At 40.4% G+C, this 25,370-nt stretch overlaps 1 protein-coding gene across 1 annotated transcript in view; it reads left to right on the top strand.

Moving 5' to 3' along the window:
* Positions 1–2,817: 2,817 nt before the first annotated feature.
* The window catches only part of MTX2 (metaxin 2), a 35,048-nt gene continuing 12,495 nt past the window's right edge, over positions 2,818–25,370 (top strand). The window contains exons 1-3 of the mRNA XM_030017517.2: positions 2,818–2,968; positions 16,886–16,933; positions 17,914–17,960. Of these exons, the coding sequence (XP_029873377.1) occupies positions 2,833–2,968; positions 16,886–16,933; positions 17,914–17,960 (231 nt within the window). The 5' untranslated portion in view covers positions 2,818–2,832. The remainder of the gene's footprint in view (positions 2,969–16,885; positions 16,934–17,913; positions 17,961–25,370) is intronic.

Below are 25,370 nucleotides of genomic sequence, written 5' to 3'. Positions count from 1 at the left end.
AATTATTTGCATGCAGGCCCTGCAGGAAGCCAGGCTCACAAGAGCGATGCCTTTCCTCAAAACTCCGGGGGAAGAGAGAGGCATATCGAATAAAGGTGAAGGTGGTGATGGAGTCAGTTTCATTGCTGCTATCTATCATCACTGGATATTCCCCTGGAGGATTTCCTACAAGATACTCTGCTAAAACAGTCTTTTCAGTGGGAGCAGGGAGGAGGACTGGGAATGCAGAAACAAAAAGCACCGCCCTGATCTCCTGTCCCAGAGAAGGGAGCCTGAGCATCTGTGTCCTGCCACATGTCGGAGGCATGGCATCGGCTGAGCTCCACTCAGTCTTCCTCCTGTTTTGGCTAATTGTTTGGATTTGTTGATAAACTTATGTTGGTATGTGTTTGTTGACACTTGACGGATTACTTCCTGATTTCTGTTCCCTGATTTAGTTTGCATCACCCACCTCCATTTCTGGAGATGAGCTCTTCGTATCAAACTGAGGTCTACTGAGAAACCTTCCTCTTTAATTGGGTGCTAACATGTGGATGTGGCCTAGCTCATACCTAGTTCATGCTCAGCCTTATCAGGGCAACTTTTGCACCATGTCTGTCTTGTGTTTTTAGCCTTCTAAGTACTGTTGGTGACGAAAGGACTCAAATCAGACACACCAGCTCAATTTAGACTGTTGTAATCTCCTAATACAAAGCCACTCAACTTCTCAAGACTGCTCGGAGTTCCTGTAACTTCAGCAGTATTCAACTTAGAACTGTAACTAGAAATGTAGCTTTCACCGCATTTTGAAATAGTCAGTCCTCTTCCACATCGCTGTTTTCAGTCCTCGGTCCATTGTTCCAATGTATTTACTGGCTCTTCTGCTTTTGCTACTGCTCTAATAGCATGCTTCCACTACCATGTGAAGAATATATTTAGTAATGATGCTTAGCAATTCAATAGTGAATGTCACCAGAGGACTTTCACATACTTTGCAAACATTAATACATTTCTATATTTGTTCCCTATTTTCTAGTGCTTACGAGATTTAAGATCTTACCTTACAAGACCAAAACATCATTGTTATCTGTCCATCACAGTAGAGTAAGTCTATTTGATAAAATGAGATATTCCTAATTCTTACTGAAGTGTGGCTAAAGAAACAAGGATCAAGAGGCACTGTAGAATAACGGAACAAGTCTTTCACATATTCACTATCTTCTCTGCGGTCTACGTACTGGATGCGTAATTTAATTTTATGGCAGTTATCCAAACTTTGGATAGTCTTTGTATGATAGAATTGTGGTTGTTTAAAGGCAAGGTCTACATCTCAAAATGCAGAGCTTGTCTTCTGGAATCTTAACTCGGGATGAAGAAAAGGCAGCTGTACCTTTTACTGAGTCCCTTTAGTTATAACCCATTGTTCCCAAGACACTTCAGGAAGCATTTTTGGTACCGGGATGTTGAAGAGAAGATATTCGGTACAGTCAGTAAAGAAAGCACCTAAGATTCTCAGAACAGCCTCCTGTCAGACTCAGATCATTTTATGCCCATCTCGCCTCCCCTCCTCCATCATTTGTGCTTTAAAGATAAAAAAAATTAATGGTCCACCTGGTACCCTGTTCTGAACCAATCCAGAAAAGCAATATATTCCAAAGCTGTATAGCCAGAACTAACACTTTTGTTCATGTTTGTATCAGGGAAGAATTCTAACTCGCAATTAGTGTGGTATTTTCAGGCACTTAGAGGTTGGCCTTTTTTCTGCTTTCAGGCTTTGAACCATATTTAGCTGTTTCTGAACTAATGGGATTAAACCTTCGTATGTGTCAGAGCTCCACAGAGATGAGTGGCAGAGGAACTGAAGATGGCTTGAGTCACCTTTCCTGGGAGACCCTAGAGCTGGTTACAGCATTCCCAATAGCTCTTTCTACACTGAATTAAAAAACCTCACAAAACAACCCACAAAAGACCCTGTTGGGATTCTTTCATAAAAAAGAAGTGTAAAATAGTCTGTCCTTGCGTCTTTCAGCTCCTTAAGATACTGCCTCTACGTGTCACGTGGAGCATGTCAAGCTGACTTTCCATCAGTAGTAGAGATTCCCTGTGACTGGAGACTTTGTCTGAGCCACAGCGTTTTTAAATGTTGTTTTTTTTTTTTTTGATGTTGCTCTATTGGTCCAGTGCAGCCTTGCCCCCAACTCTTCTCTGTGGGACCATAGCTGTCCACGTGTAGTACACCACCAAGGAAGAGCTGCAAAGGGTCTGCAGTTACCCTTCTGTATACGGCGACTTCATTTTTCTACTAGAATAAAGCTGAATTGTCTGCGGTACTTCAGAAGCCAGCCGTGTTTGTGCTGCTGAAGGGTCTGGCACCCTCTGTGAGCTCGGCAGGTAACAAATGCCACCGCTCCCCCAGCGCTGGGCCCCGACTGCCCCCACCGCCACCCCAACAGCCCACCGCCACGGTCAACACTCTCATCGGCCGGGTTTCTTCCTACCATCTGACAGACCGGAGTTATGTTTTCCCTCCCCTTGTATTTCCAAGCGAAGAGAGTTGTTGCACCGCGGCTGAGCACGCAGTTACGCCTCAGCAACGCCTCCACGGGATGTGCGTTCAGGGGGGGTTTCCTCAGGCTGGATTAGCTGAGGGGCGCGGGAGTAACTCCCAAACGCTGGCGTATTCGTACAGGTCTCTCAGGGTTTCCCTCCTCTGCCCATTAAGCGCCGCGACCGAGGGAAGCCCCCGTGTTGCACGCCTACGAGCCGCGGGACACCGGCTCCCCGTTCCCCGTACCGGGGCGGGGGGCGGGCGCGGGGCCCCGCCCCGGGCGGCGGGGGCGGGGCGGGCCCCGGATGCAGTTGCTGCCCCGGCGGCGCGGCGCCCAGTTCCTGTGCGTGCCCTCGGCCTGCTGCTGCCGCCCGCCCGCCCGCCCGTCCGCCCTCCGCGACATGTCGCTGGTGGCGGAGGCCTTCGTGACTCAGCTGGCCGGTGAGGGGCGGGGGCGGGCGGGCGACGGCCCGGAGAGCCGCGGGCGGGCGGGCGGGCGAGCGGGCCGGGCCCCGCTTCGTGTCAGGCGCTGCGCTCCGGGTCGCGGCCTGAGGGCGGCGGCGGAGCAAGTGCCGCCCCGCGGGGGTGCGGAGCCGACCCCTGGCGGCCTCGGTCCCCTGGGGGCTGGGGCGACGTGGGAGCGAGCCGGCCACGCGTGCCTCGGGGAGGGGCGGCTGTGGAAGGCTGGCGGCGGGAGTCGGGCGTGCTGGGCAGGGCTCGGCCCTGGGCGCGTTTCCCCTGTGGAGGAGGGCGGGTCGCCGCGCACAGCTCCCCGCAGAGCGCGGGGGTGCAGGTTCACCGGGTCCCTAACGCCGAGCTGTGCTAGGGTGCATCTTTACTTTGATTTAATAACTTCTCTGCCTTTAAAGCTATTTCCTTTTCTTCAGTGGTCCAAAAAACCCCATCGTATGTACGGTTTCAGCAGCTGGACTTGAGTCCCACTCTGTGGGAGAGCTCATTGCGGTGCCATCCTCTCCCCGCTCCCCACGGACGTGTGCTGTGTGTCCTGTGTTGCTCTTGTGAAGCTGAGAAATGTAACGGTACCTTTGATACTTGACAGTGCTCTTGTGATCTGCTGCAGCTGGGCCACGTAAACTGGACATGAGCCTTGTCGTAAAACAGAAATGTGTATCACTGTGGAGTTACTTAGCAAAAAATGATATTGATCTGCTCTGAAGGGAAAAAAAAACCCACAACTGTGCACCTCAGATAATTCCTGGCTAGGAAGTTCAAAATACGTTGAGTATGTTGCACAAGCGAAAGTCAGTGCATTGGCCAGTTTCTCCTTACTTATGATGCTCTGTTCCTGATTTCTTGCTGCTACACAAGCTCACAAGCAATAAAGACTGCAAACAAACAGCATTTTAATTGCTACTGACCTGTTGAGGAGGAAGCCAGTGTTTTGTCCCAGGAGCTGGGTCTTCTGCCACTTGGTAGAGGCCCCAGTGTAAGAGTCCAGGTTGGATTCTCTACTATGAATGTACAGTTTCCAGAGCAGGCTTGCCCCTGACTGGTAGTTAAAGTGAAGGTGGTGGATCTTGAATCTGGGTGTGTAGAGGTACCCATAGACAAGCTTGAGAGTTGCGCTGGGCTCTTGGTTTGGCATTTGTTGATTCACAGACGTTAGCACAAGCCATGCTTATGTTCTAAGGGCCAGAGTGCTGGATCCTCAGGATGTCGAGAATATGGTCACGATCAGCATTGCTTTGTGCCGTTTACTAACCTTTATGATATCTTTAGTATATTTTATTTAAATTGTGAAACACAAGGATAATGACATATGTGAGCAGGTGTTGATTCTGTTGTGTTCCTCTGCTCTGTGACCTTTATGAATATCCTAGAGTGACAGCTTCCTGATATTTACTTTTTTCTGGAATTACAACTACAAACTGAAAACTATACTGTATGTAGGCATCTCATTGCTTTCTTATTGAAAGCGCTGTTTTTTTTCACAACAGCTTCCTGCTAAACAAGCAAATTGTTGTGGAATACAGCAACGACAGATCCAAATTAAGTATAGTGTAAGGAAAATGTGTGTTTGAAAAACTGGAAACAAGAAGACAAAGTTCTGCAACAGCTGGCTCTTTCCCTCCTTGCTGAAGTGTTCTTCATCTGTTCCTGTAGAGATTCTTGCCTCCCCTTTGGGGTCATGCTGCTTGTCCTAGTCTCAGACTCGCATGTTAACAGTTGTACTATTCAGGTGGTGCTTTGAGGGCATCAGAGCTGCTCAAGTACTTCTGGACCCTCCTACAATTTAATAAGCTTAAAACAGTAGCACCTGATCTTCTGCCTGCCAGTCACAGGTTAAGTGATGCTCATTTTCTTTTTATGTGTAAGTAATATGTAGGCATCTAATAGAAAAATACTGGCAATATTCCTCTGTTTTTGCAGAGCAGAAATGGTTGGTGCTTATTTTATTAATCTTGTAATTCTGCTGGATATGCAGCTACTTATTGTGACTCAAGGTACAGTACAAATCCTTGTTGCAGACCTGTCTGCTGGATCATTCTTTAAAACAAAATTATGACATTGCCTTTGCTTTCCCAAAAGAGAATCAGTGCCAAAAGCAGTTATCTGCCTTGAAAACAAAAAAACCACCTTTGCCAGTGGGTTGTAGCCTTCCTAGCTCATCTGTATTATGTACCAGTCCCAGACTGAAACTAAATAATGGCAAAATCACTCAATTTGTTCATATGGAAAATTTTTCGGCGGGGGGGGGGGGTAGTTATCCAGGATCTTGGCCAATAGCCACCACACTTTTAGATTTCTGGAGATACTGCATATACGCAGAGAATATTTTATTCTGGTACCAAGAAGATATAAATGTCCCGCAAATATAAGAATATTTGTGAGGAAGAAAAATGGTGTATCTGCAAGGAAGAAATACCACTTAACAATGACACTTGTTTTAATAGCATCTTATCCTCATGGTTGTGGTTGTGAATACTGCCTTTCTGTTATGTACGGATGGAAATGTAAGAATGATTGAGAATTTTTTCCATGTCCATAAAAATGAAATTTGATTGGCTTGTCATCAAAGGTCCTGTTCATGAAGATGATCATGCTGTCATGGCAGTTGCAGTGAACTACTGCTGCTCTAACATGTAACAGCTGTAAAGCATGGGTTGTTGCATGCTGGTGTTTAAAGACAATCATCCCAGCACAGTTAGGTTTCTAGAAATGTTTGAAAAGCTGAGGGGAGGGTTTTAGTAGAGAAGAGGATCATAACTTTCTTTTACACACTGACTTGTGTATGTATTAGAAATTTTTTTTTTTTTTTTAAGGACTACCTGTCTTCATCTTTCCTGCACCTTATGCGTTCTGACACTTCTGACGTGGCTGTTCACTGTCTCGGCACAAACTGAAACACAGAAAATACCATCTGAACATAAGAAAAACTTTTTTTACTGTGAGGATGGTTTGACATTGAAGCAGGTTGCTCAGAGCAGTTACAGAGTCTCCATCCTTGGAGATGGCCTGAACTGAACTGAGATGGCCTGAACTGAACTGAACTGAACTGGAGATGGCCCTGGGCAACCTGCTGACTCTGGACCTCCAGAAGTGCCTTCCAACCTCAGCCATTTGGTGACCATCAGTTGCTCAGCCTGCTTGCACTGCTGCGGTAATTCAGTACCCTCTCTGTGCAACATGCATTCACCTGAACATGCTGAGCATAGCCTGTTGCTGTAATGCATTCATGATTAAATACAAAATGATGACTACATCACTTATGTGGAGTAAAACACTTGCTTTAGTGCCATTCAACTGTTCGCTTACTCAGAAGTGTAAAAAGGTTGATGCTGTGTCTCAGGGAATAATAAACAAATATTTCCATAGCTTCATGAATTGCAAGCATGTTATGTCACGTTTTAAATCATCTATTTCTGAACTGTAGAAAATATTAATTGGATAATGTGGTACAGAATTTGTTTAGAGTAGCTCAGCATCAGTCACATATTAACGGGATAGGAAATGAGTGTTTATACTGTAAGAAGAATTAGAGTGCCAGCTTTCAAGTGGTCCGGAACATTAATCTTTCTAACTGTAGTAGTTTTGAGAAGCTGACTGCTCAAATCATCTATAGAAGATTGTTGAAAAGATGTTTAATTGATCACTAAATTACTCAATATGCTTTACTTTTTTTTTTCCCCAAAAACATTAGTTTTAGATTAGTGATCAAAAGAGAGAAACTAATACCCTTTTTTGTCCTTTGATCTCTGGAAAATTACTTCTGTTTATTACCATTGAGTTACGTCCAAGGGTCTTAGGCTAGTTTTAATACTAAGGGAAATGAATGCAGTTTGAAAAACAGATGCCCTCCTGCCTTTAGATATTTTATATTCTTAGTGGGTCTACCTCCAATGCAACATGCCAGAGCAAAAATAAATCTCTGATGTGCATGTTTTATGTATTGAGACAAGCTGCAATTTGGCTGAGAACAAATACACAGGGAATGAAACCTGACGACCTAAATTGTTGCTGCACATACAGATAGAAAATTTAAACTGAGCATGCATTTTGTGCATCAAAATGTGCACAGTAAATGTTAACGTTTCCTGCACATGTAAGGTGAAAAAAATAGTTATTCTTGCTTAATAATAGGTTATCTGCAGCACAGATTGTTTAAGCTTGTACAAGCTTGCAGAGGTGCTTGTAGTCAAAAAGAGGTGATTTGAAAATACCAAATTTGTCAGGCTGTATGATTTTATCTTACAGTGTTCTTTTACATGTGCTTTTTTTTTTTGGTTATCAAACTAAAAGGAATCCCTTTAACTCTTGTTCAGTTTCAATAAACAAGTCTCCTACAGTGCTCTTGCCAATTTGTGCTCAGACACATATGTTTTATGGCTTGATTTGAACCAATCTTTTGAGTAGATTGCCTATCTAATCTTTGTTTAGGTCAGGGGAGAAATGACTTTCAGAATTATTATAGTATAGTACATATTTCATTTTGAGATAGTTCTTGTTTTTAAGAAGCAATATAATTATAGTTTATAATAGATATAGTTGTTTCTGGCTCCATTAAGACTAAGCAGTCTTTCTCTAATCAGCATTTTATTGTTACATGTTTTCTGCTACAGTAATACCTTCTTTTCTCATGCCAGGAATGAGATTGCTCTAGAAATAACAGTAACAAAATTAGTAAACAAAAAGTAACATGTGTTTTGATATTGTCCAGTTTGATTTGCAAGTGAGCTTTCATCGGTTGTAGAATGATTCGGATACCAGTGCTGTTTAGGAGCCTAACTGTTCAGCTCACAAGAGGTCATAGAAGAATGACTTTGGAGGAGAACCAGATTTTTCTTCTCTTTCTCACTCCTTTTTTTTTTTTTCTCTGGTTCTTGGATGCTCTGTTCTCTGACTGTCCCCAGGCACTAACCTGGTCTCTTCCTGTAGGTTTGGGCCCTATGAACTGCTTCCTTTCCAAAACAAGAATGAATGAGTGAGCTTGGTTGCTCTCCTTCTTTGCTCTAGTTGAACAGGTGTTGCATATTGCTGCGCTGCTGGGCTTTTTCAGCTGTCTCTTTTGAAAGTAAGCGAGAAACTCCAGGTGCATGCAAGCCATGGGGAGAACAGAGAGAAAGTCCACACCAGCTTCTGAAATTTTTATTATTTTTAAAATCTGGTCTTTAGTTATTAAGAAGATGACATAGATGTCACATGAACATGGATGTTTTAGTGCAAACTGGAAGAAGTTACATGTAGTAGTAAAACCTATGAAATCCGTTGGAAGGATTGGAAGCATGAAAGGAAAAAATTACAATGGTGCTGCAAAGAATGCAGGAAAAATTGATACCAGTCTCTTTTGGGGGGGAAAAAGCCCAAACAAAAAATTGGAATGTGCATACTGAATTGGAAAGTAAAAATGCTGAGAGATGGGAATTTTTAACAGTTCTGCCTTCTAGCTGTTGTATAATGAAATTGAAGCCAATGTAATGCTTGCATCCCTAGCAAGAACTTTCAAAGTCCAGCTGCATTTGGTTTTTTTTTTTTTTTTTGTATTTGAATGCCATATTGGAGAAACTCTGGATGTATTTGAGTGTGTTCACTGAAAGCCTTGGAAAAGAAATGAGGAAGACTCTAAGGATATGATTAAGAGAACAGGATAAACATTTTCAGATTTTGAAGCAGGGAGTCTGCAGTGTTTCCCAAAGGTGAGGAAGAGTCTGAGAGGTGCTATTGCAAATATCATTGTCTGTTTTGGGCTGACTTAAAGACTGTGAGCCCTAAAGCAACATCTTCCCCCTGGCTAGTGGCAGTGCTTGGCTGGCTGACTGCACCAGTGCTAACTGCATTTCTACCCTGCAGAGCTCTCTCTCCTGCCTAGAAATCTCAGCTCTTCTTGCCCTTTTGCAAGATTCTGGCACAGAGAGTCTCTGTTGTCATCACTTTGTGTCTCCTGCTACTGCTGTGCTTAGGGCTGTGGGCAAGATAGGAAAGAGAGAATGAAGGTGAGCCTTAATGAAAGGCCAGAGAGGCCAGGGCTGGGTGAGCAGGAATTGTGTGTGTGGGGAACAGCTTTTGGAGCAGGTATGGGATATTGAGGTCCTGTCTGGCAGGACAGATGTGTAGGATCTCTATTGTGGGTCAGAGTCGGGGTGCTGTGGATGAGAAAGCAGGGAGCTCCTTGGGGCACTTTGCAGAAGTGGTGTTCAGGCTGCCAGCCAAACATCCTTAGGGGAGGAGATGTTCAGACTACCACAGAGAAGAGGGGATCTCAATCTAAGAGAGCTTTCAAAGGACTATTTTAAAGTATACAAATGTAGATAACGTGGCTAAGAAGTGTCCCAGTTCAGCAGGGCACTTAAGGCATTCATGGGTATCATACCTCCACTGTGCTACTCTTCACAGCTCCTGTGCTTGAAGTTTCACTTCTTGAGTCAGGGCCAAAGAGGGGCAAGGGACTTAAGTAGCACAAAGGGAAGGGATTGATTTAGCTTTATAAAAAGCTATAATTAAGAATTATAGAGCTTCTTTGAGATGGAGCATTTATGCTGACTATCAGGAATACGTAAAATAGCTCCATCTTGTCAGGACTTTATAAATAAATCTTTTGAGATCATTTAGCTGGCACACACTCTGATTTTTCTGAAGAAATCCAGATGTTGATTTAGGAACAACTTTTATTTATGGATTTGAGTTTGTTGAGATTTTTTGGCCTCCTCTCCAGACGGGAGGCATGATTCTGCAAGCGCAGAGATGCTGAGTGATCTCCCTCCTGTGGCCTCCCCCAGCAGTGAGAGTGCTGAGCGCCCTGGAGGATTGAACTGCAGATGTGTACACTCTGCAAAGTCAACTCAAAGACAGTAACAGAATTGGACTAATGCTTAAATACATGCAATTAATAGCTTTCTTGGAGGGTGAAGAAGCATATTGTGTTATGCTAAATGGCTGCTGCAGTAATGTCACACGCTGGCTCTCTTAGTGGTGCAGCCACAGGAAACTCAAGTTTGAGAATTGCTGCTGAGATTGAGTCTTTACAATGACAGTCTGCTTGATCAATAATTACTGAACAGTCATGATTTATCTGAATTGTAATATCTCAACGAAGGAGGCCTGGGATGGTTTTAAGCAAATGATGTAATTATTTGATACATGATTTAATGCATACTGTTTAACTTGTGTGAAAGTCGGTTTTCATTTGGCAAGGCGCTATGAAACACTTTTTGGTCCTTTGTCAGCAGAGCCGGGGAGTTGCTGATGCTTTCATTTTTTTCTTGGCCCGTGTTAGTTTACAGGATCAGGCCAATTACATGAAATTGATCTGTACTCAGCGTGGATGGGTTGAACTGGTGGGTCTTAAGGAAGCTAATTCACAACTTTCCTGTATTTCCTTTATTGATCACCGTTAATGTATGAGATGTATATTTTTAACTGCTTTGATTCCAAAGTGGCTGCAGCTTCACTGTATTATTCAAAATATACCCCTCCACTTATTTCCTGTAATAAGGATATAGAAACACATCAATTCCTGGCATTTTCTTTTTGAACAATGTATTGCTACTTGAAAATATGACCAATTTGTATTATGAAAAGAGAATGAAGTGATCATCTGCTTCTTTTTGATGCATCTTAACATCAAGCAGCTAATAATCCTCTTTCCTTCTGGAGTCTGTGGGGTAGCTTTCTGTGTGGTTTTCTTTGGGTTACTACATCTAGGTCATAATGAGCAGCAGTCTTGGGAAACCAAGAAGGGTAACTGTCTTCCTGCTGATTGTTATGATGTTTGCTGCATAATGTTTGGAGACTTGTAAGTAATGTTGTTGGATGTGGATGTTGCCCAGATGTAAGACTAAATTTCTTTTTAGTGTTTACTCTTGTGAGAAAACAGTTTTGAGGTATCTCATTATAATTTAATCAAATTTATACCTAGGGAGAGGCTGAAGGAAACTATGTGGAAATAATGTGTAAGTTAATCTCTCCAGCTGTAATATTGCAATACAGTGATTCAAATTAATGCCAACTTTCTTTTTTTTGTTTTTAATAGAGGATATCTTGCCTCTTGGCTGTTTTAACAGGCCTTTAATGCCATGTGAACCAAACTGGTAAATACAGATGTTTTAGCTTTCCTCGTTTTTATGCAAGTTTAATATCAAAGTGTTTAAGAAGAATATAACAGAAAGGAAACTGATCCATGCAAACCATGCAAATGTGGTGACTTTAGAGAAGGAGTAGTCTTAATTTCTATACGATCCATAAACTTCTTAACATTTTAGGAAATTGCTCTGAGAAGATCAAATGTTCCCAGCCCAGGTCCTAGCCTCCCCTACATAACAGCACACAGTGAACTGCATGGAGGAGATTGTTAGTTGACTGAGTACTTCATTTACAGAAGCAGAAAGAAGATATCAAAGGATAAATTGCTGTCATACTGAGAATTTAGTAAATTTTAGTTTGTAGGAGATTGGGGCAGAAATTGTCTTGATTTACTTCTCACTGTACAGTTTCAGTACTTGAGAAATAATCAACAGGATAGTAACATCCGGTGTTAATTCTTTAGCCTTGATTCTTACTAGCCATAGGCTAGTTTTATCACAGAAGATTATTTCTATCTGTGTTGCCTTCCAAAAGTGTTATTGCCCCACCAAAATTCTATGGTATTGCTAAGAGCTGGCAACAGCCTAAATTCCAGTTGAGTGTTTTCCTACAAAAACTTTTAACCTGTTGATAACTTCATTTCCTGTGCAGGAGGGAACATCTTGATGCCTGGATCCAGAGGTCTCTGGCATTTGTCTGTAGCTGGTATTCAAGAATGCTACAGCTTGACAGCAAGTGTGCTAAATGAGTGGCAGACTAGCAGGGCAAACCACACCACATACCCTACTGCTTGAAACTGGCTATTCATACTAGACTGCTGAAATGGCTAAATTGTTGTTTAGCATATTCCACAATTTAACTTGCAAAGTATTTTGTGTCTTCTCATTTTCACAGAGTCTTATTTTTTTAAGTAACAGGACTAAAGGCATAACTGTAAACCATGTATTTCATTACATCTCTTTCATCATTGTGAAGCTGCTTGGGGAAGGTGGATGAAAATGTCTGTTTCCCCCATTCATCCAGGCAGCACTGACACAGGATGAATAGTTTCCCAGTAATTCAGAGTGTAGGAGTTGAAATCGAGTTTTGTACACTCATAAAGAGACTCTGAACAGCCTGGACAAGGAATTGGTGGGGCTGAGGCACTGCAGAGCATCTTGGGAATGTGGTGCTTCCTCTTGCACAGAGTTCACTTGGGGAATGTTTATTGCAGCCTCTCATTCTTTGAATTAAAAATTCACCGCTGTGCAAATATAGTATGTCCTGTTTTGAGAGCATTAGTTGGAGCTGAGATGTGTGTAGGCCTCAGGTGAGCTGCTGATCCCCTGCTGATAGTGGGGTCCAGTGCTCTTACGTATCTGTTCTTCAGTATATGTGCATTCTCTCTTGCTGTCCCAAAAGTATTTGGGTGGATAAAGTCTTATTATTGAAGTGCAGTCTGAAACATCTGGAAATGTTGAAATCAAAATGCTTTTTGAATATCTGTCTCTGGCCTTAATGTTGCTCAAGTAAACATGTCACCACAAAATCTGAAAAATGTACCTAATGCAATACATTTTTTCAGTGCCAAGGAATTTGACATGACTGTCATGACTCATTCTGTGTTTTGGAAGTTTTTTTTATAAGAGCAGAAATGATGTATTTTCTAAGTCATTCTCTGACATGACAGGTGAGGAGTCTAGGAATCTGTTTTAATAGATAGTTACAAACCTGAGTAATTAAAACTCTACTGGGAACATGCAACACACCAGTTCACAGAATTTTCTTCTAAAAGTCCAATTTGACACCTAAGAGCCTTGTTAACACTTTGAAATCTTCATTGTCTATGCTAAACTGTTAATAAGTAAAACACTTTGACTAACAAACATGTTGAGCTTAGTGAAATTTTCATTTATTTTTAGTCATCCCAAAACCAAAGAAGATTTTATGTAAGTGGTTTACTTGTTGTTTGACTTTTCCGGTTGTTGTGATACTGCATCTGCTGAATTCTCAGCTTCTAGAATAACAAGGCTTATGCAGTGATGCTTTCTGTGTCCATCTCCCTTTAATTCTCACTTCCCAGTAACTTTTGAACTCAAGCTCATTTCAGACAAATTTAACAGGGAGGACTGATCCTGCGGATGGTTGTTTCCTATAACTGGCATTAAAACAAGCAGTGTGGTAGAGGAGAAGTAGGGAAAGACAACAGCATGAGGTTTGCTTGTCCTGAACAAACAGAAGACAATCCACATGAAAGACTAAATATTTGAATTCATTAAGCATGGGAAAAGTTTCCGTAGGGTGGGAAAACAACTTTTACTAAAGACTGCAAGCCTGAGAGACAGACCCATTGAAAACCACACAATAGTAATTCCTCTGATTATGGAGGCACAAGGAAGAACCAAGTAGTTCCTTATTCTTAAGATATGTAGAGAAGCTATTGCTTTAAGGCATACTTCCAGGCAGTTATTTCATCCTGTGAGTAGCTAATGATAAAAATGTCTGTTGCGTAGGATCTAACACATAAATGTGATTCTGTGTTGAAAGCTTCTGAAACTGAATTGACATCACATTTGTTAATTTTCTCTTTATATACCTAGTGCCACAGTAGCCGTGGTTAGCAGGGAAACGAACATCTACAGACCAGAAGATTACAGTTGCTGAAGGATAAACTGGATTTGACTTCATTAGTGCACAAATGATAAGTTTGTGAGGAGTTATTATAGCATTAATCAACTTGATGGATTGGAAATATGACAGAACTGAAGCAGCGTGTAATATTAGTGCCTATTATTCTACAAATTGTGTCTTCACCTACATTCATAAGGCAAGAGTCATTGCCGTACATTAAAGATGTTACACACTTTCTCCTCTTGTGGAGGCATGTGACATCCTTTCAGCAATTCCTCCTCCTCTCTTCCCCCAATGGGGTTCTGGTCTCCCTTATCTGCATGTTTTCACCTTACAACTAATCAAAGGCAGCTGGGGAGCTGATACTTGTATTTAGCTTGCGCCTTACAAACCTGGACCTCTCATGTAGCAGTGTACACTTGAACTTCTTGCTCCATCAGGAAAAAATATTTCATACTCTAAACATCTTGGAAGAAAGACAGTGAGTAGAAATTGGAAGATACGGGACAGATAGTGAGTAGGTATTTAATCCTTTGATTTCCAGAGGATTGCTCAGGCTTTGTGCATATACCTCCAGTATCGTTGAACACAATCTGCTGCGTGCAATTCTGAGTGCATTCTGCAGAATATTTTTTCTAGGGTATGAGTAGTAATACATGAATCTTAACATGAAGTTGATTGTTTTAAAATCGAGTCTGTAGTGACAGCAAAATCAATTATCTTTATCTGGTCTGCATACAAAGACCTGAAGGCCTCATTTCCAGGCTTGTGAGCATGTGTCCACCTGATCCAAACATGGTCAGAATCATGAGCTACCTCTGGAGACTGTCACGTGCCAAGTGCAGGGGGTATTATTCATTCATTTTCTCAGAACTGCAGAAATTTGGAGTTTAAGGTGTACTAATAATGAAGGCTGAGATTTTCATATGGCTGTTTGTCCTTGTTTCATGTACTTGTCAAAAGACATGGATTAGTACACAACTAAACTGTGAATTGAGTGAATGCAAAGATTTTAAACGACCCTTGTCCTTTCCTTCCCTCAAGCTGGGCGTATGCTCCTGGGTACTAAGACTGTGGGATAAAGACTTCATATCATGACTAACGAAATTAGGGTCAGCAGATACGCTTCATGCAAATCTGTATGTGATCAGTAGAATGTAGAAGGAAAATTTAAGCTGATAAGGGTAAACAAGTTACAAAAAATATTCTACTTGTGTTTTATTTTATAGCATGGATATTGCATGCCTTAGCAGCAGTGTAGTTTTGGATTCTGTGTGCCAAGAAGCTGTTTTTTATCTAGCTATATATCTATATCTACAGCTGCATATAGCTTAGTGCCAAGATCAGACTGGAATTAGTGTTTGAATTTCTTGAAAAATACCTAGCTCTTTTGTTGGAAAATGAAAAGTTCACTTGATTTTTGTTTGCCTGAAATATTTCAGCCACGTGCTTGTGTGAAAATAGGCCACTTCCAGTTTGGGCTGGAATCCACGAATTAGATATAAATCTAACATTCCAGTCTGAAGAAGGTCAGGCAAAAATTTTCAGTAGAAGTGGGCCCATGCAATTTGAAGTTCTCTGTACCATTTTTTGGCATGTAAAAAGGATGTTTTCACTGGTTGGCTGGAGTATTTATGAGATCAATGTACCTTCATGACTTAGTTACTTCTGTAAGTATCTCAGAGTCCAGCACTGCTAAGTTTGCTAAAGTATAATAATAACATTCTTAATTTCCTCGCTCTTGCAGGACTTCAGTGGACCTGCATAAATGTATGTTAGATAAATTATTTAAACAGTTAAGGCTGTGGTACTGCAGACGCTATCTTAGTCTCTTTTTATTTAAAGAAATAAATGTACTTCCACCTCAAGAATTTTTACTTTAGGGCAAAACTTTAATGGAGGGGTGTAACACCGATAACTGCTACAATAAAACATAAAACATTTTTTCATGACACTTAAATGTGATTAGTTGCTTTCTCATGCCCATACTAGTATAGCTTTGATAGGCTCTGTGCCTTAAAGTTAAGAGGTAATGACCTTTGCAAAACTGTGTACAGTGTTACAAACTTTACAGTTCTATGTGACTTCCATAAAAGTTAATACTTCATTAGTACCCAAAATGAGTTAGAAATTTGTGCATTTTATTTTTGTTCGAGTTCTGAGGTCAAAGACAGTTGAAGCCAGTGGCATATTTCTGTTTGAACCGCACATAGTTATTTATAGACATTATTGCTTAAAAAAAAAAAAAGTGATTAGAGCATTGATTTTGTTTACAAATAGCTAGTTTTGGTGGAACACAAGGTTTGAATTGGTATTTAAAAATAGATTTTTAATCAGACATTAACAAGGAATGTAATGGATACAAAATAATGTGATGACCTGTTATCTTAATGCTACCATTAACAGTAAATCAGTACTGATTACTGTTTTTGCCTTCCCATAAATTCAAGTAGTGTATGATTGATTAAGTGCAACGGTTCTGAACTGGCAGATGTGATTGTCTTTTATTTCCTTGACTTTTTTTTTTTTTAACAACTGTTCGACTGTTTTGAACAACTGATGATGCAGTTTTTTAAATGCATATTGACATTCCCATTTTAGGGTTGATCAGTACATCATTTAAAGCAATAGGTAGTCCCAGTCATCCTGGTGGATAGGTTTCTGACATGCCTGAGCACCTGGCTGTGTGGGTATTATATAGGACCAGTAAGGACACAAGTTTAAAAGGCAGAAAGCTTTTCCGTTTCCCTTAAGTATTCTTCACTCTTGGTTTGGAGGTTTGTGCCTCTCTCCTCTGTGTCTTGTTCTGTTCTTTCCAGAATTCTTTGTTTAGTACCTTAATAAATAGTTGCTCTTGAGAGTGTCCAGAATTGTGATGGAAATGGGCAAAAGGATGTCTTTATGGTGGAAGGAAAATAGCTGCTTTAGCTGCTTGAGAATTACAAGGCCATTCTGTAATGTAGCTTGAATTTTAGCTTTTCTTGCAACGTTAAATTTTGGGACTTAGTTTTCTGCTCTGTGTTGTCCCTCTGTGAGCAGGAGAGAAGTACAGGAGAAGGGAGTGACAGGGGGATGTTTTTAGGGCAGGTTAAATCTTGCATCAGCATCTTTGCAGTTTGAGTTCCTGCTCTAGGTAACGTTTGTGTTCAGTTAGCACCTGCAAGCACATTGTTGTTTGGCTTGCTTAATTAATTCTTCTTCTTTCCACAGCCGCAGAGCCTTGGCCTGAAAATGCTGCGTTGTATCAGCAACTGAAGGGTGGGTACACTGGTTTTTGCAATTAATAATTACTTTATTTTTAGAAAAGACACTAAATATGCACTAAGATAATTAACTGCAAGGAAGCACAGAAACTGTTACAAGAGTCCTTTGTGTTGTTTGTCTGGTCAGAGGTTTTAGCTACGCTTGCATCTGCCAATATAAACCAGCTATTCATGGCCTATGAGGTCCTTGGTTTATTATTGACTCATTATATTGGCTGCTGTAGGCAGTGTAAAATGATGTGGTTGCAGGCACAGTTGGCAGATTTACTGCACCAATAGCTGAGGCAGCAGATTTTTGAAGTCTTGTGGTAAAGTGGGCTCTCAGTAAAAAGGAACTGTTAAAATGTATAGGCTAGGATGGTTCAGGCTCCCTTTAGCAGCTCTTCATATATCATCAGATCACATTATGGCCCCCATTTGGGGCTCAGCAGCCTGCTACAGTTGTCAGAAGACTGCAAAGTAATGAAGACTAATAGGTAGCAGCCCTAGTCTTCTAAGCATGGAATTTTTATTGCAGTGAACTTGTCATCTTTCTTTTGTGTGACAGACCTAGACACAGTGTGCAATATTAACTGCAAGCCGCTTTTATAGGTTTCTGAATGCTTTTACTTTTTAGCCAGAGGAGTTATGAAGATGCGGTTTTATTTAACTTTGATTAGAAGAAGAGTAATTGGCATAAAACTCAAGCGTTTGGTTTTTAGTTGTGAGCATTTTTTTATTGTACATTGGTGGTAATGTATGATAAATGCAATTGCATTTGCAGGAGAAATATTCCTGGTATTCTTTTTTTTCTCTTTCTTTTTTTAATATTCATATCACAGGTTTTCTAGTCCAGCTGCATAATAATTATATATGTGCTCCTTGTTTTATGAATAAGAAATGCAACCCAGAATGGCTTACAGTTACAGGTCAGTAGCTAAATGGGCACTGTTTTTTGTAATTACATTTTTTGTGTTTTTTTTTTTCTTTCAACAGAGGAACAAATTTTGCTTTCTGATAATGCATCTTCCCTTGCTGTGCAGGTAAAATGTCATCTTCTCTAAACTAAAGATGTTAATTCCATTTTATTTTTTGAATTATTATGTAGCTAAAGTAACTCTATTTAGCTAAATGAATAATTTAAGAATTATTTCTGTCAAAATCAATTACTTATTTCCTGCATCTGATGTGCTTTACACTGTCATTGAAGTGTCAGAGCCTAAAGGACATGAAGATTTTGAGAGTCCTATAGAGTGCTGCTGCTTGTAATCGTATTTATATTGGTTTATGTTTGTACAGTATCTGCTTGTCTGCCTACTCTGGGAATTGTGCGTGGTTCCCATCTTTTGTCACTTGGTATGCTAGTTTGTCTTGTAACATCTTGCATGATGCTTGCTGGTTATTTAATTCTCAAAGCTAATACTGCCCCAAACTCAAGGCATATTTGCTGTGGCCATCAAATCTTTATATGTCTCTGATAGGTTTTCTCAACTTCATCATGTATACAGAGTTGAGATGCAATGTGGTTTTTAGAAATAGTCCATATAATTGACAAACTTGCATCTCTGATTGACTTAAAAGCACCTCTGTGGCTGTGAAATCTACGTAAGCTCCATTAACCTGTTAGGTTCAGTAACCCCAAATCTCGAGGGGATGTTTTCCCCATTAGTAGAGAGGGCCTGGCTGTCAGAAGTGGTGACAAGCAGGATGTCTATAAGATTCCTGTTCTTCAAAGCAACTTTGCTGCTGCTTTGCATAGTAGGGAGTTGCACTGTTCCCCTGATTCTTGCTTTTTGTGTGTGGTCTAGCTCAGAGCAGCTACAGCAAGACTGCTATCTTTGAGGGCTGTCCAAAAAGGTCACATCTCATTTAGCCAAAGTGGGACACTTGGAGACTGTAACTGATACTACTGGTGAAAAGGTTAGGATCATTTGATCATGATAACTACTTCTAGGATCTCTTAACTTTTTTCCTTCCAGTCTGGCAATCTAGGAAATACCTCTAAGACTAAATTCTATCAGAGCAAGAAGATACCTTTATCCTTTGCTGGACAGAGGAGTCATCTTTGATACACCAAATAAATGGGGCAGTGTTTATTTGTTTGGACAGTGTGTTTTGTATCATGCCTCTCAGTAACGCAAATAAGTGTTTTTGTTGCTCAGTTGATCTCGGTGTTCCTTTTTATTCCAGCAACTGTATTTTTTGTGGTTCTTATGAATTTTCTTACCATCTAACAATACGTATAGGTGTGGCTCGTATTTAAAACACACACAAAAAATCCCAACAACATAACCCTAAAATTTCCTTTTCTAATGCATCATTTTGCTTTACTGTTTCCAGTCCATTGTTATCCTACACATGTCACTTAGATGATAAATTAACTATAATATATTAAAAATGCTTGTTTTTCTTCAATATTCTCTAGCTGGACAGCTGATAGTAGCCATGACTATAAATATGGCTGTGGTAGATATCTGATCTTAAACTTTATAGAACAATTTTGTATTGGGGAATCATATCTATTTTGAAGAATCTGTGTAATGTGGTTGTGACTGTGAAAGAATAGCTATCCTTGGTGTCTTTGATCCATTTTGAAATGATACTAGGATCTGTAGTTATGTATTACTAGCTTAGTGATCAGAAAGCTTTAACTATACTGGTGTGTTTCGCATAAGGAAATTGCTGAGTTCCTCTGTTTTAGAATTTACTTTTTATTCTGATGAGAGCCTGATTATCTTTTAACTGGATATCTTTTTGCTGGTGGGTTTTTTTTTTTGGGAGGGGGGAGGGTGGGTGGTTTCTTTTCCTGAGGAAGAAATGGGAATGGGGGATAAGAGGAGAAATAGGAGCTGGTACCTGGGACTTTTTTCCCACTATCGCTGTTCCTTTTCCCCCTGTTACTGATTTGGGGCATGTGACTATCACCAGAGCTGATACATAGCATGTTCATGGCTTGTTGAATTTCCACATGGTGAAAACACATCAGAATTTTGAGTCCCTCTGATCAAAAGAGCATGTGGAGTCAGCCACCATCAAATCTTTAAGGAACATTGTTCACAACAAGACTCTAAATGTACTGCAACTGATCTGAAAGATCTTTCTCAAAATTTCCTTGCAGCACATCTTCATAATGCTGCTCTGGGATAGCTCTCAGAGGACATATATGTATATAGCTACATATAAAATAAAGAATAAAATCCAATACCATAGTAAGTAATTAGTCAGAATAAAAGTGACTGTTTTAAAATTGATGACCCTGTATTACAGATGGCATTTCATGTACCTCTTGTCAACAGAGCAGATCAAGCAGCCAGCAGAGCAAGTTGCTCTCAGGTTAGGTGTAACAGACTGTTGCAGGCATTTAGTTTGAAAAACCAGAAGTGAATACACAACTATATTTCAATAACAAAACAACTTTACAACTTCAAGGAGGGAAAAATGGAGTTTTAAATGGATTCAAACTGAATTACTGTAGGAGAGTATATTTCAGTCTGAAGCAGAATGCCTGTCTAGGCCCTGTCTCCCTATTGATGCCCAGTACAGGTAAGCCTTTTTGTGTAGTGCCTGTGTGGAAGTAGTGTGGCTGAGTAGAAGGGAGGGGGTTAATACAGCTGCACTGTGCCAGGCCTCTTGCCTCAAATGGCAGCAGCATGAGCGTCTCTCTGCACTGTTCCAGCTTGTCCGGATGAGGAATGTGGATGTTGAGACTACCTCTGTTATTACAGGTTCTTCTGAAACCTTATGCAGGTGGTCTCAGAGTCTTGCTTAAAAGGCTGTCTGAAATGTTCAGGATTGTGGAAATTTTCATAGCTATCCTGAGGTTATAGAGCCTGGAGCTCATTATGTTAAGATATATATTAATTGCTTGTGCAATTGATGTCCTTGTAAATGGTCTTAATATATTCCAGCAAAGTGCATTTAGAATTGTCTGTTCTTAGTCGTGAATGACAGAAGGATGTTTGGGCAATTTAAAATTGTGTTACACAGACCAACTGCTTATTTACTTCAACAAGTAATCAAATAAATGTGTAAATCACGCATGATTAATTGCCCTCGACAGATTTGTTGGGGGGTGTGTGTGTGTATGAATTGTGGTTTGGTTTTTCTCTAGATAAAACATTAGCAGAAATTTGAACTTGTTGCTGAGGCTTGAACAAAGGCTTAGTACTGAAATGAAAATCTGACAATCTCTTTTTTTAAAGAGAATAAAAGCTGGAATTCTTCATGGTGAGAAATGCAGTATCAACATAATCAATCTAGCAGCATTGTGTTGTAGCTGAAAACATGCTTAAATCCCAAGCCATACAGGTACTGTTTGTGAGTGAAACATCTTTCATATAGTTCTAAGATGAAATTACCCCTGAATGAATAGCATCTTCATTTATCTTCAAAACCTCTGTGCTACCAGTGAATCTACTCTTTCCGCATTCTACAACAAGAATTACATTATACCATTAGAGCAGTGTTGTGCTGCAGTGTAAAATAGATTGTTTTGGAGAATGAACGTGGCTTTGCTATAAATTACGTTCACAGGTACAAAGGAATTTGTAATTTTGTTTAAAATAGTCACAAATATAATTAAGCTCTTAATTTATGTTAAACTACAAATGTGGCCATTACCATAACTGGATTAGGAATTTAATCTGTCACTCAAATAATGATACTGAACAGTTTTCATTTATAACCTTAGACACACTATTTCAGTTACAGGGTCTGCAGCTGTTTGATATGAAAACTGAATTATTCTGTAGATTTGTTCATGGTTTTTAATTTTAAAATGTGTTCCTGCAATAAAGTAGAGAATACCTCTTTAGTTGTCATCACATATTGTCCTTTGTACGCTCATGAAATAATGTAAAAATGAAAACAGAAAATGCCTTTCACTCTTACTTCACAACAGTATTGTGAGAGTGCTTTTAGAAGCACTGCTGAATAAGAGATGGCTTGGAATGGCTCGTTCTTTATTAAAAACTAATCATGAATATATCTTCTTCAAATGAAGCCTGGAGTGTGCCATCTGAAAATAGTGTTCCTCATGTGGGGACATAAGTTGTGAACTATTTGAGTCTTGGCATAAGTAATTTCATTCTTGCCTCTGATCTCAGAAACTGCAATCTGGATATGATTTACATTAAGTTGTAACTCATTTTTAATGAGTATATGTGTTTGCTCATATGTATTATTCTGAGAGGGGACTGGAGGGGAATAGGAGAGCATTGTGGTGGAGCTCTGATGGGGTGATTCGCTGCCCGGTGTGTGTTTCCAACTGACAGTGTCCAAACAGCCCTTCCTTAGCTGGGGAGGGTAAAGAAGAAGGGAGAGCCAGAGTAAAAATGGCACCTAAAACAATTAACTGTAGGAATAACTACAGAACTCCTCCCTCCCTTCTCTTATTCCTTCCCATTGTATTTCATGCACAGTCATTTTCCATCCTTGTCATCATAGGAAGACACAATGGCATCCCTTTCTTGCATTGTTTTGAGGGCGGCAGCAGCAGCAGAGATGAGAATGTCAGTCGTGTGAGAAGAGGAGGAAGGGGAGGGTGGAGTGAGTTGCCTTGTGGCTGGCTGTGGTTTCTGAGCTCTGGGCTTTTGAACTGTGCTAAAGCAACACAAAGGTGATTGCTCTGATTATTTTTTTAGATAATTGAAATCCAATGTACTACCTATATTTTAAATTTGAAATTGGTCAGGCTATAAGAAAACAGAACAAACCTTAGGTTGATTGTGTCCTTTAAGCAATGCTGTTGTAAATGTACTCCGTAATTCTGGCAGGAGGTGTCACCTGCCATAATTGAAATGAATGATGGGCATAAGATTGTTGATTAATTTTGTAATAAGTGTCACCTCAAAGCTTCCTATCAGCCCTTTTCACACAGCTGCTGATACTTCGTTCTCTCGCAGCAAAAATATGAACTGGCTTGTTCCATGCTGATTTTGAAAAGAGTGGCTCATGCTACTCTCTGGGAGGAGCAGGCAGTGCAATGCAAACCATAGTCCTGTGTGGATCAACGTGCGGTAGGGCACGAAAATTGTTCAATTCATTGTCCTCACTCCCATGCTTTCTTCCCTAGTCTATAACAGTAAATATTGGGAGGGCAGGGAAGGACAGACATAATTCATCTGGTGGCACCTTTTTTCCTCCCTCTCTGCTGTCACTCCTCATGGATTTGCAGCAGCTCTCCACCTTCCTGTCCACAGCAAAGTCTCCCATTAAAAATAAGGTGCACAGAGGCAGCAGCAACTTTGTAGACTTGGTGCTTTCAGTCTGGAAGAAGAGAGGTAGCATTGCTAAAAATATATTGTTCACATTTCTCACTTCCCTTCCCAGGTGCCAGCAGAGTAGGTGATGCTACAGGTAGAGAGGCTGGAAGACTGTGAGAGGGGAGAGACTTAGCCTGCAGGGAAGAGAGACAAAGAGCATGCGTGGGAGAGAAGCTGACAGACACTATTAAGCCAAATCTTTATTTTTTTTAATGCCTTTATCTGTTTCTCACATTAACTTCATCCAAAGAAAGGACACACTTTGTTCCAGAAATAACTTAGAGAAAAGTGTTTGTAGCAGACATTATATTGAACGTAAGTTACTAAACTGGACAGTTTTCCGGGCGTCTGCTTCAGTCATTGACCAATGCCGATACTGCACAAGAAATCGGGCCCCTGTTTTTAAAATTATAGAAATGCAAACAATCAGTGGAACATATGGATAAAGGAGGCACTCCTGCTGACGCCAGGGGAATAAACTTAGTTCTTCCCAATCTGAGATTTCATTACCCTTGTTTTATGCTGCATTAACTAGTATGAGCCGTGAAATTACTCATTCCTTTTAAAAGCCTGAGCGTTTTGGTTTGATGTCCTTCAGTTGTAGTGAATTCTGTATATTTATGCTTGAATGAAGTTTCCTTTATTTTTGTAAAGTCTATTGAGCAGTCATCTCTTGATCTTCTGTAATATGAGCAAGGGGAAATAAGAATGTTAATCCCCCCCTCTTTATGAATTGATCCAAATAGTTAACTCTTTGGATAGGTGTTAAGCATTAAAAAAAGTTTATCCTTTCCAGCAGGAATTCAGTTCTTGTTTCCATGCTTAGAGTTTGTTTGGAAGAGTTGTTTTCAAAGTACTAATAAACATATTCAGTGAACATCTTTACGATTACTTTGGACCGGAAAACTTTAGATGAACTAATGTGTACCAGTTTTACTACAGACATGAGAGCTAATTTTTTTTTTTCCCTATTCTGAAGAACTGCAACTGCTGTAGTATTATTGCGTGAGAATCCTAGGTGCTGGAGGAGATCCAGGTTGTGGCCTACAATAGCCACCCTGTTCATTCTGTGCTAGTACATTTTTTTGTCTAGAGGATAAAAGAGCGGGAAATTTAATGCTGTTCTTTGGAATTACAAGCATCTTTTCAAGGTATGGCAGGCTGTGCTCAGTTAAGTGTCTTGTTTCTAGTTTAGCTGTTACTGTCTTGCTTACCATTTTTAAGAAATTTTCACAAGGGCTTGATTAACTAGCTTATGTGTCACTTGGAATTCAGTTGGCCCCTTTCAGTCCCTTTTTAAGTTGATCAGCCAAATTTATGATGTTAACAGTAATCTCTGATGTACTAGGTTAAGCCTGGGCCCTTGATCTTTCAGATTGCTCAGCTTTTGATGCTGTGTCTTTGAAGGGGTGTTGGTATCTTCATAAATCTCAGCAGAATTGTACTGGGGTGGTTTCAGCCTTCAATCTCTGGTCCTTTACTCCAAAAGCACTCAGAGGAGCTGAGCTCACTCCCATTTGCTGATGGTTTCTCTCACAAGAAAAGCAAGGGTTTACTTGCCTGCTCAAATGATATATGTGAGGTACCCAAAGGGAAATGAGATGCTCTGAGCTGGCATAATCAGTGTTCCACTGCATCTTTTATTAGAGTTGGAAGCCATGGTGGTCTGATACCATCTGCAGACCAAATGTGCTGGTTCTTGACATTCTACATCAGTGGTCAAAAAGGGAACAAATCTTCCCTTGATCACTGGACTAAAGCGTTAAATGAGCTAAAGACTCACAAAAATTGCTGCTTTGTCCTATGTTGTCTCTGTAGGATTTCTTTGATCTGTGCCAATTTCAACTATTTTGGTAATAGTTCATACCACTTACTGTCTAACATCAGTTATTGTCTAAAATCTAATTTATCTAGTTGAATGAAGAAAAAAAAATTGAGGTTTTCTGGTGGTGGATATTTATAAAAATGCATTGGTCACGATCCTTGTCCATCTCTTTTTCTAAAAGAAACCATAATTTCCGTAAATATGAAATGCATTCACTGTACTTGAAAAGCAAAACACGCCTGTGTTGTTAATACTAATAATTTCCAAAGCCTGTCAGTTACATCAATGAAAGAATGTAAGTACTGTCATAGCAATGCAAATTGTAAGGCTTATTTCTTGGGCTGAGCCGTCATAGTTCGGTATAG

Source organism: Aquila chrysaetos, chromosome 6, assembly GCF_900496995.4.
Source record: "Aquila chrysaetos chrysaetos chromosome 6, bAquChr1.4, whole genome shotgun sequence".
Lineage (NCBI taxonomy): Eukaryota > Metazoa > Chordata > Aves > Accipitriformes > Accipitridae > Aquila > Aquila chrysaetos.
Note: the sequence above shows the minus strand (reverse complement) of the source record. Positions and strands in the feature narration are given on the sequence as shown.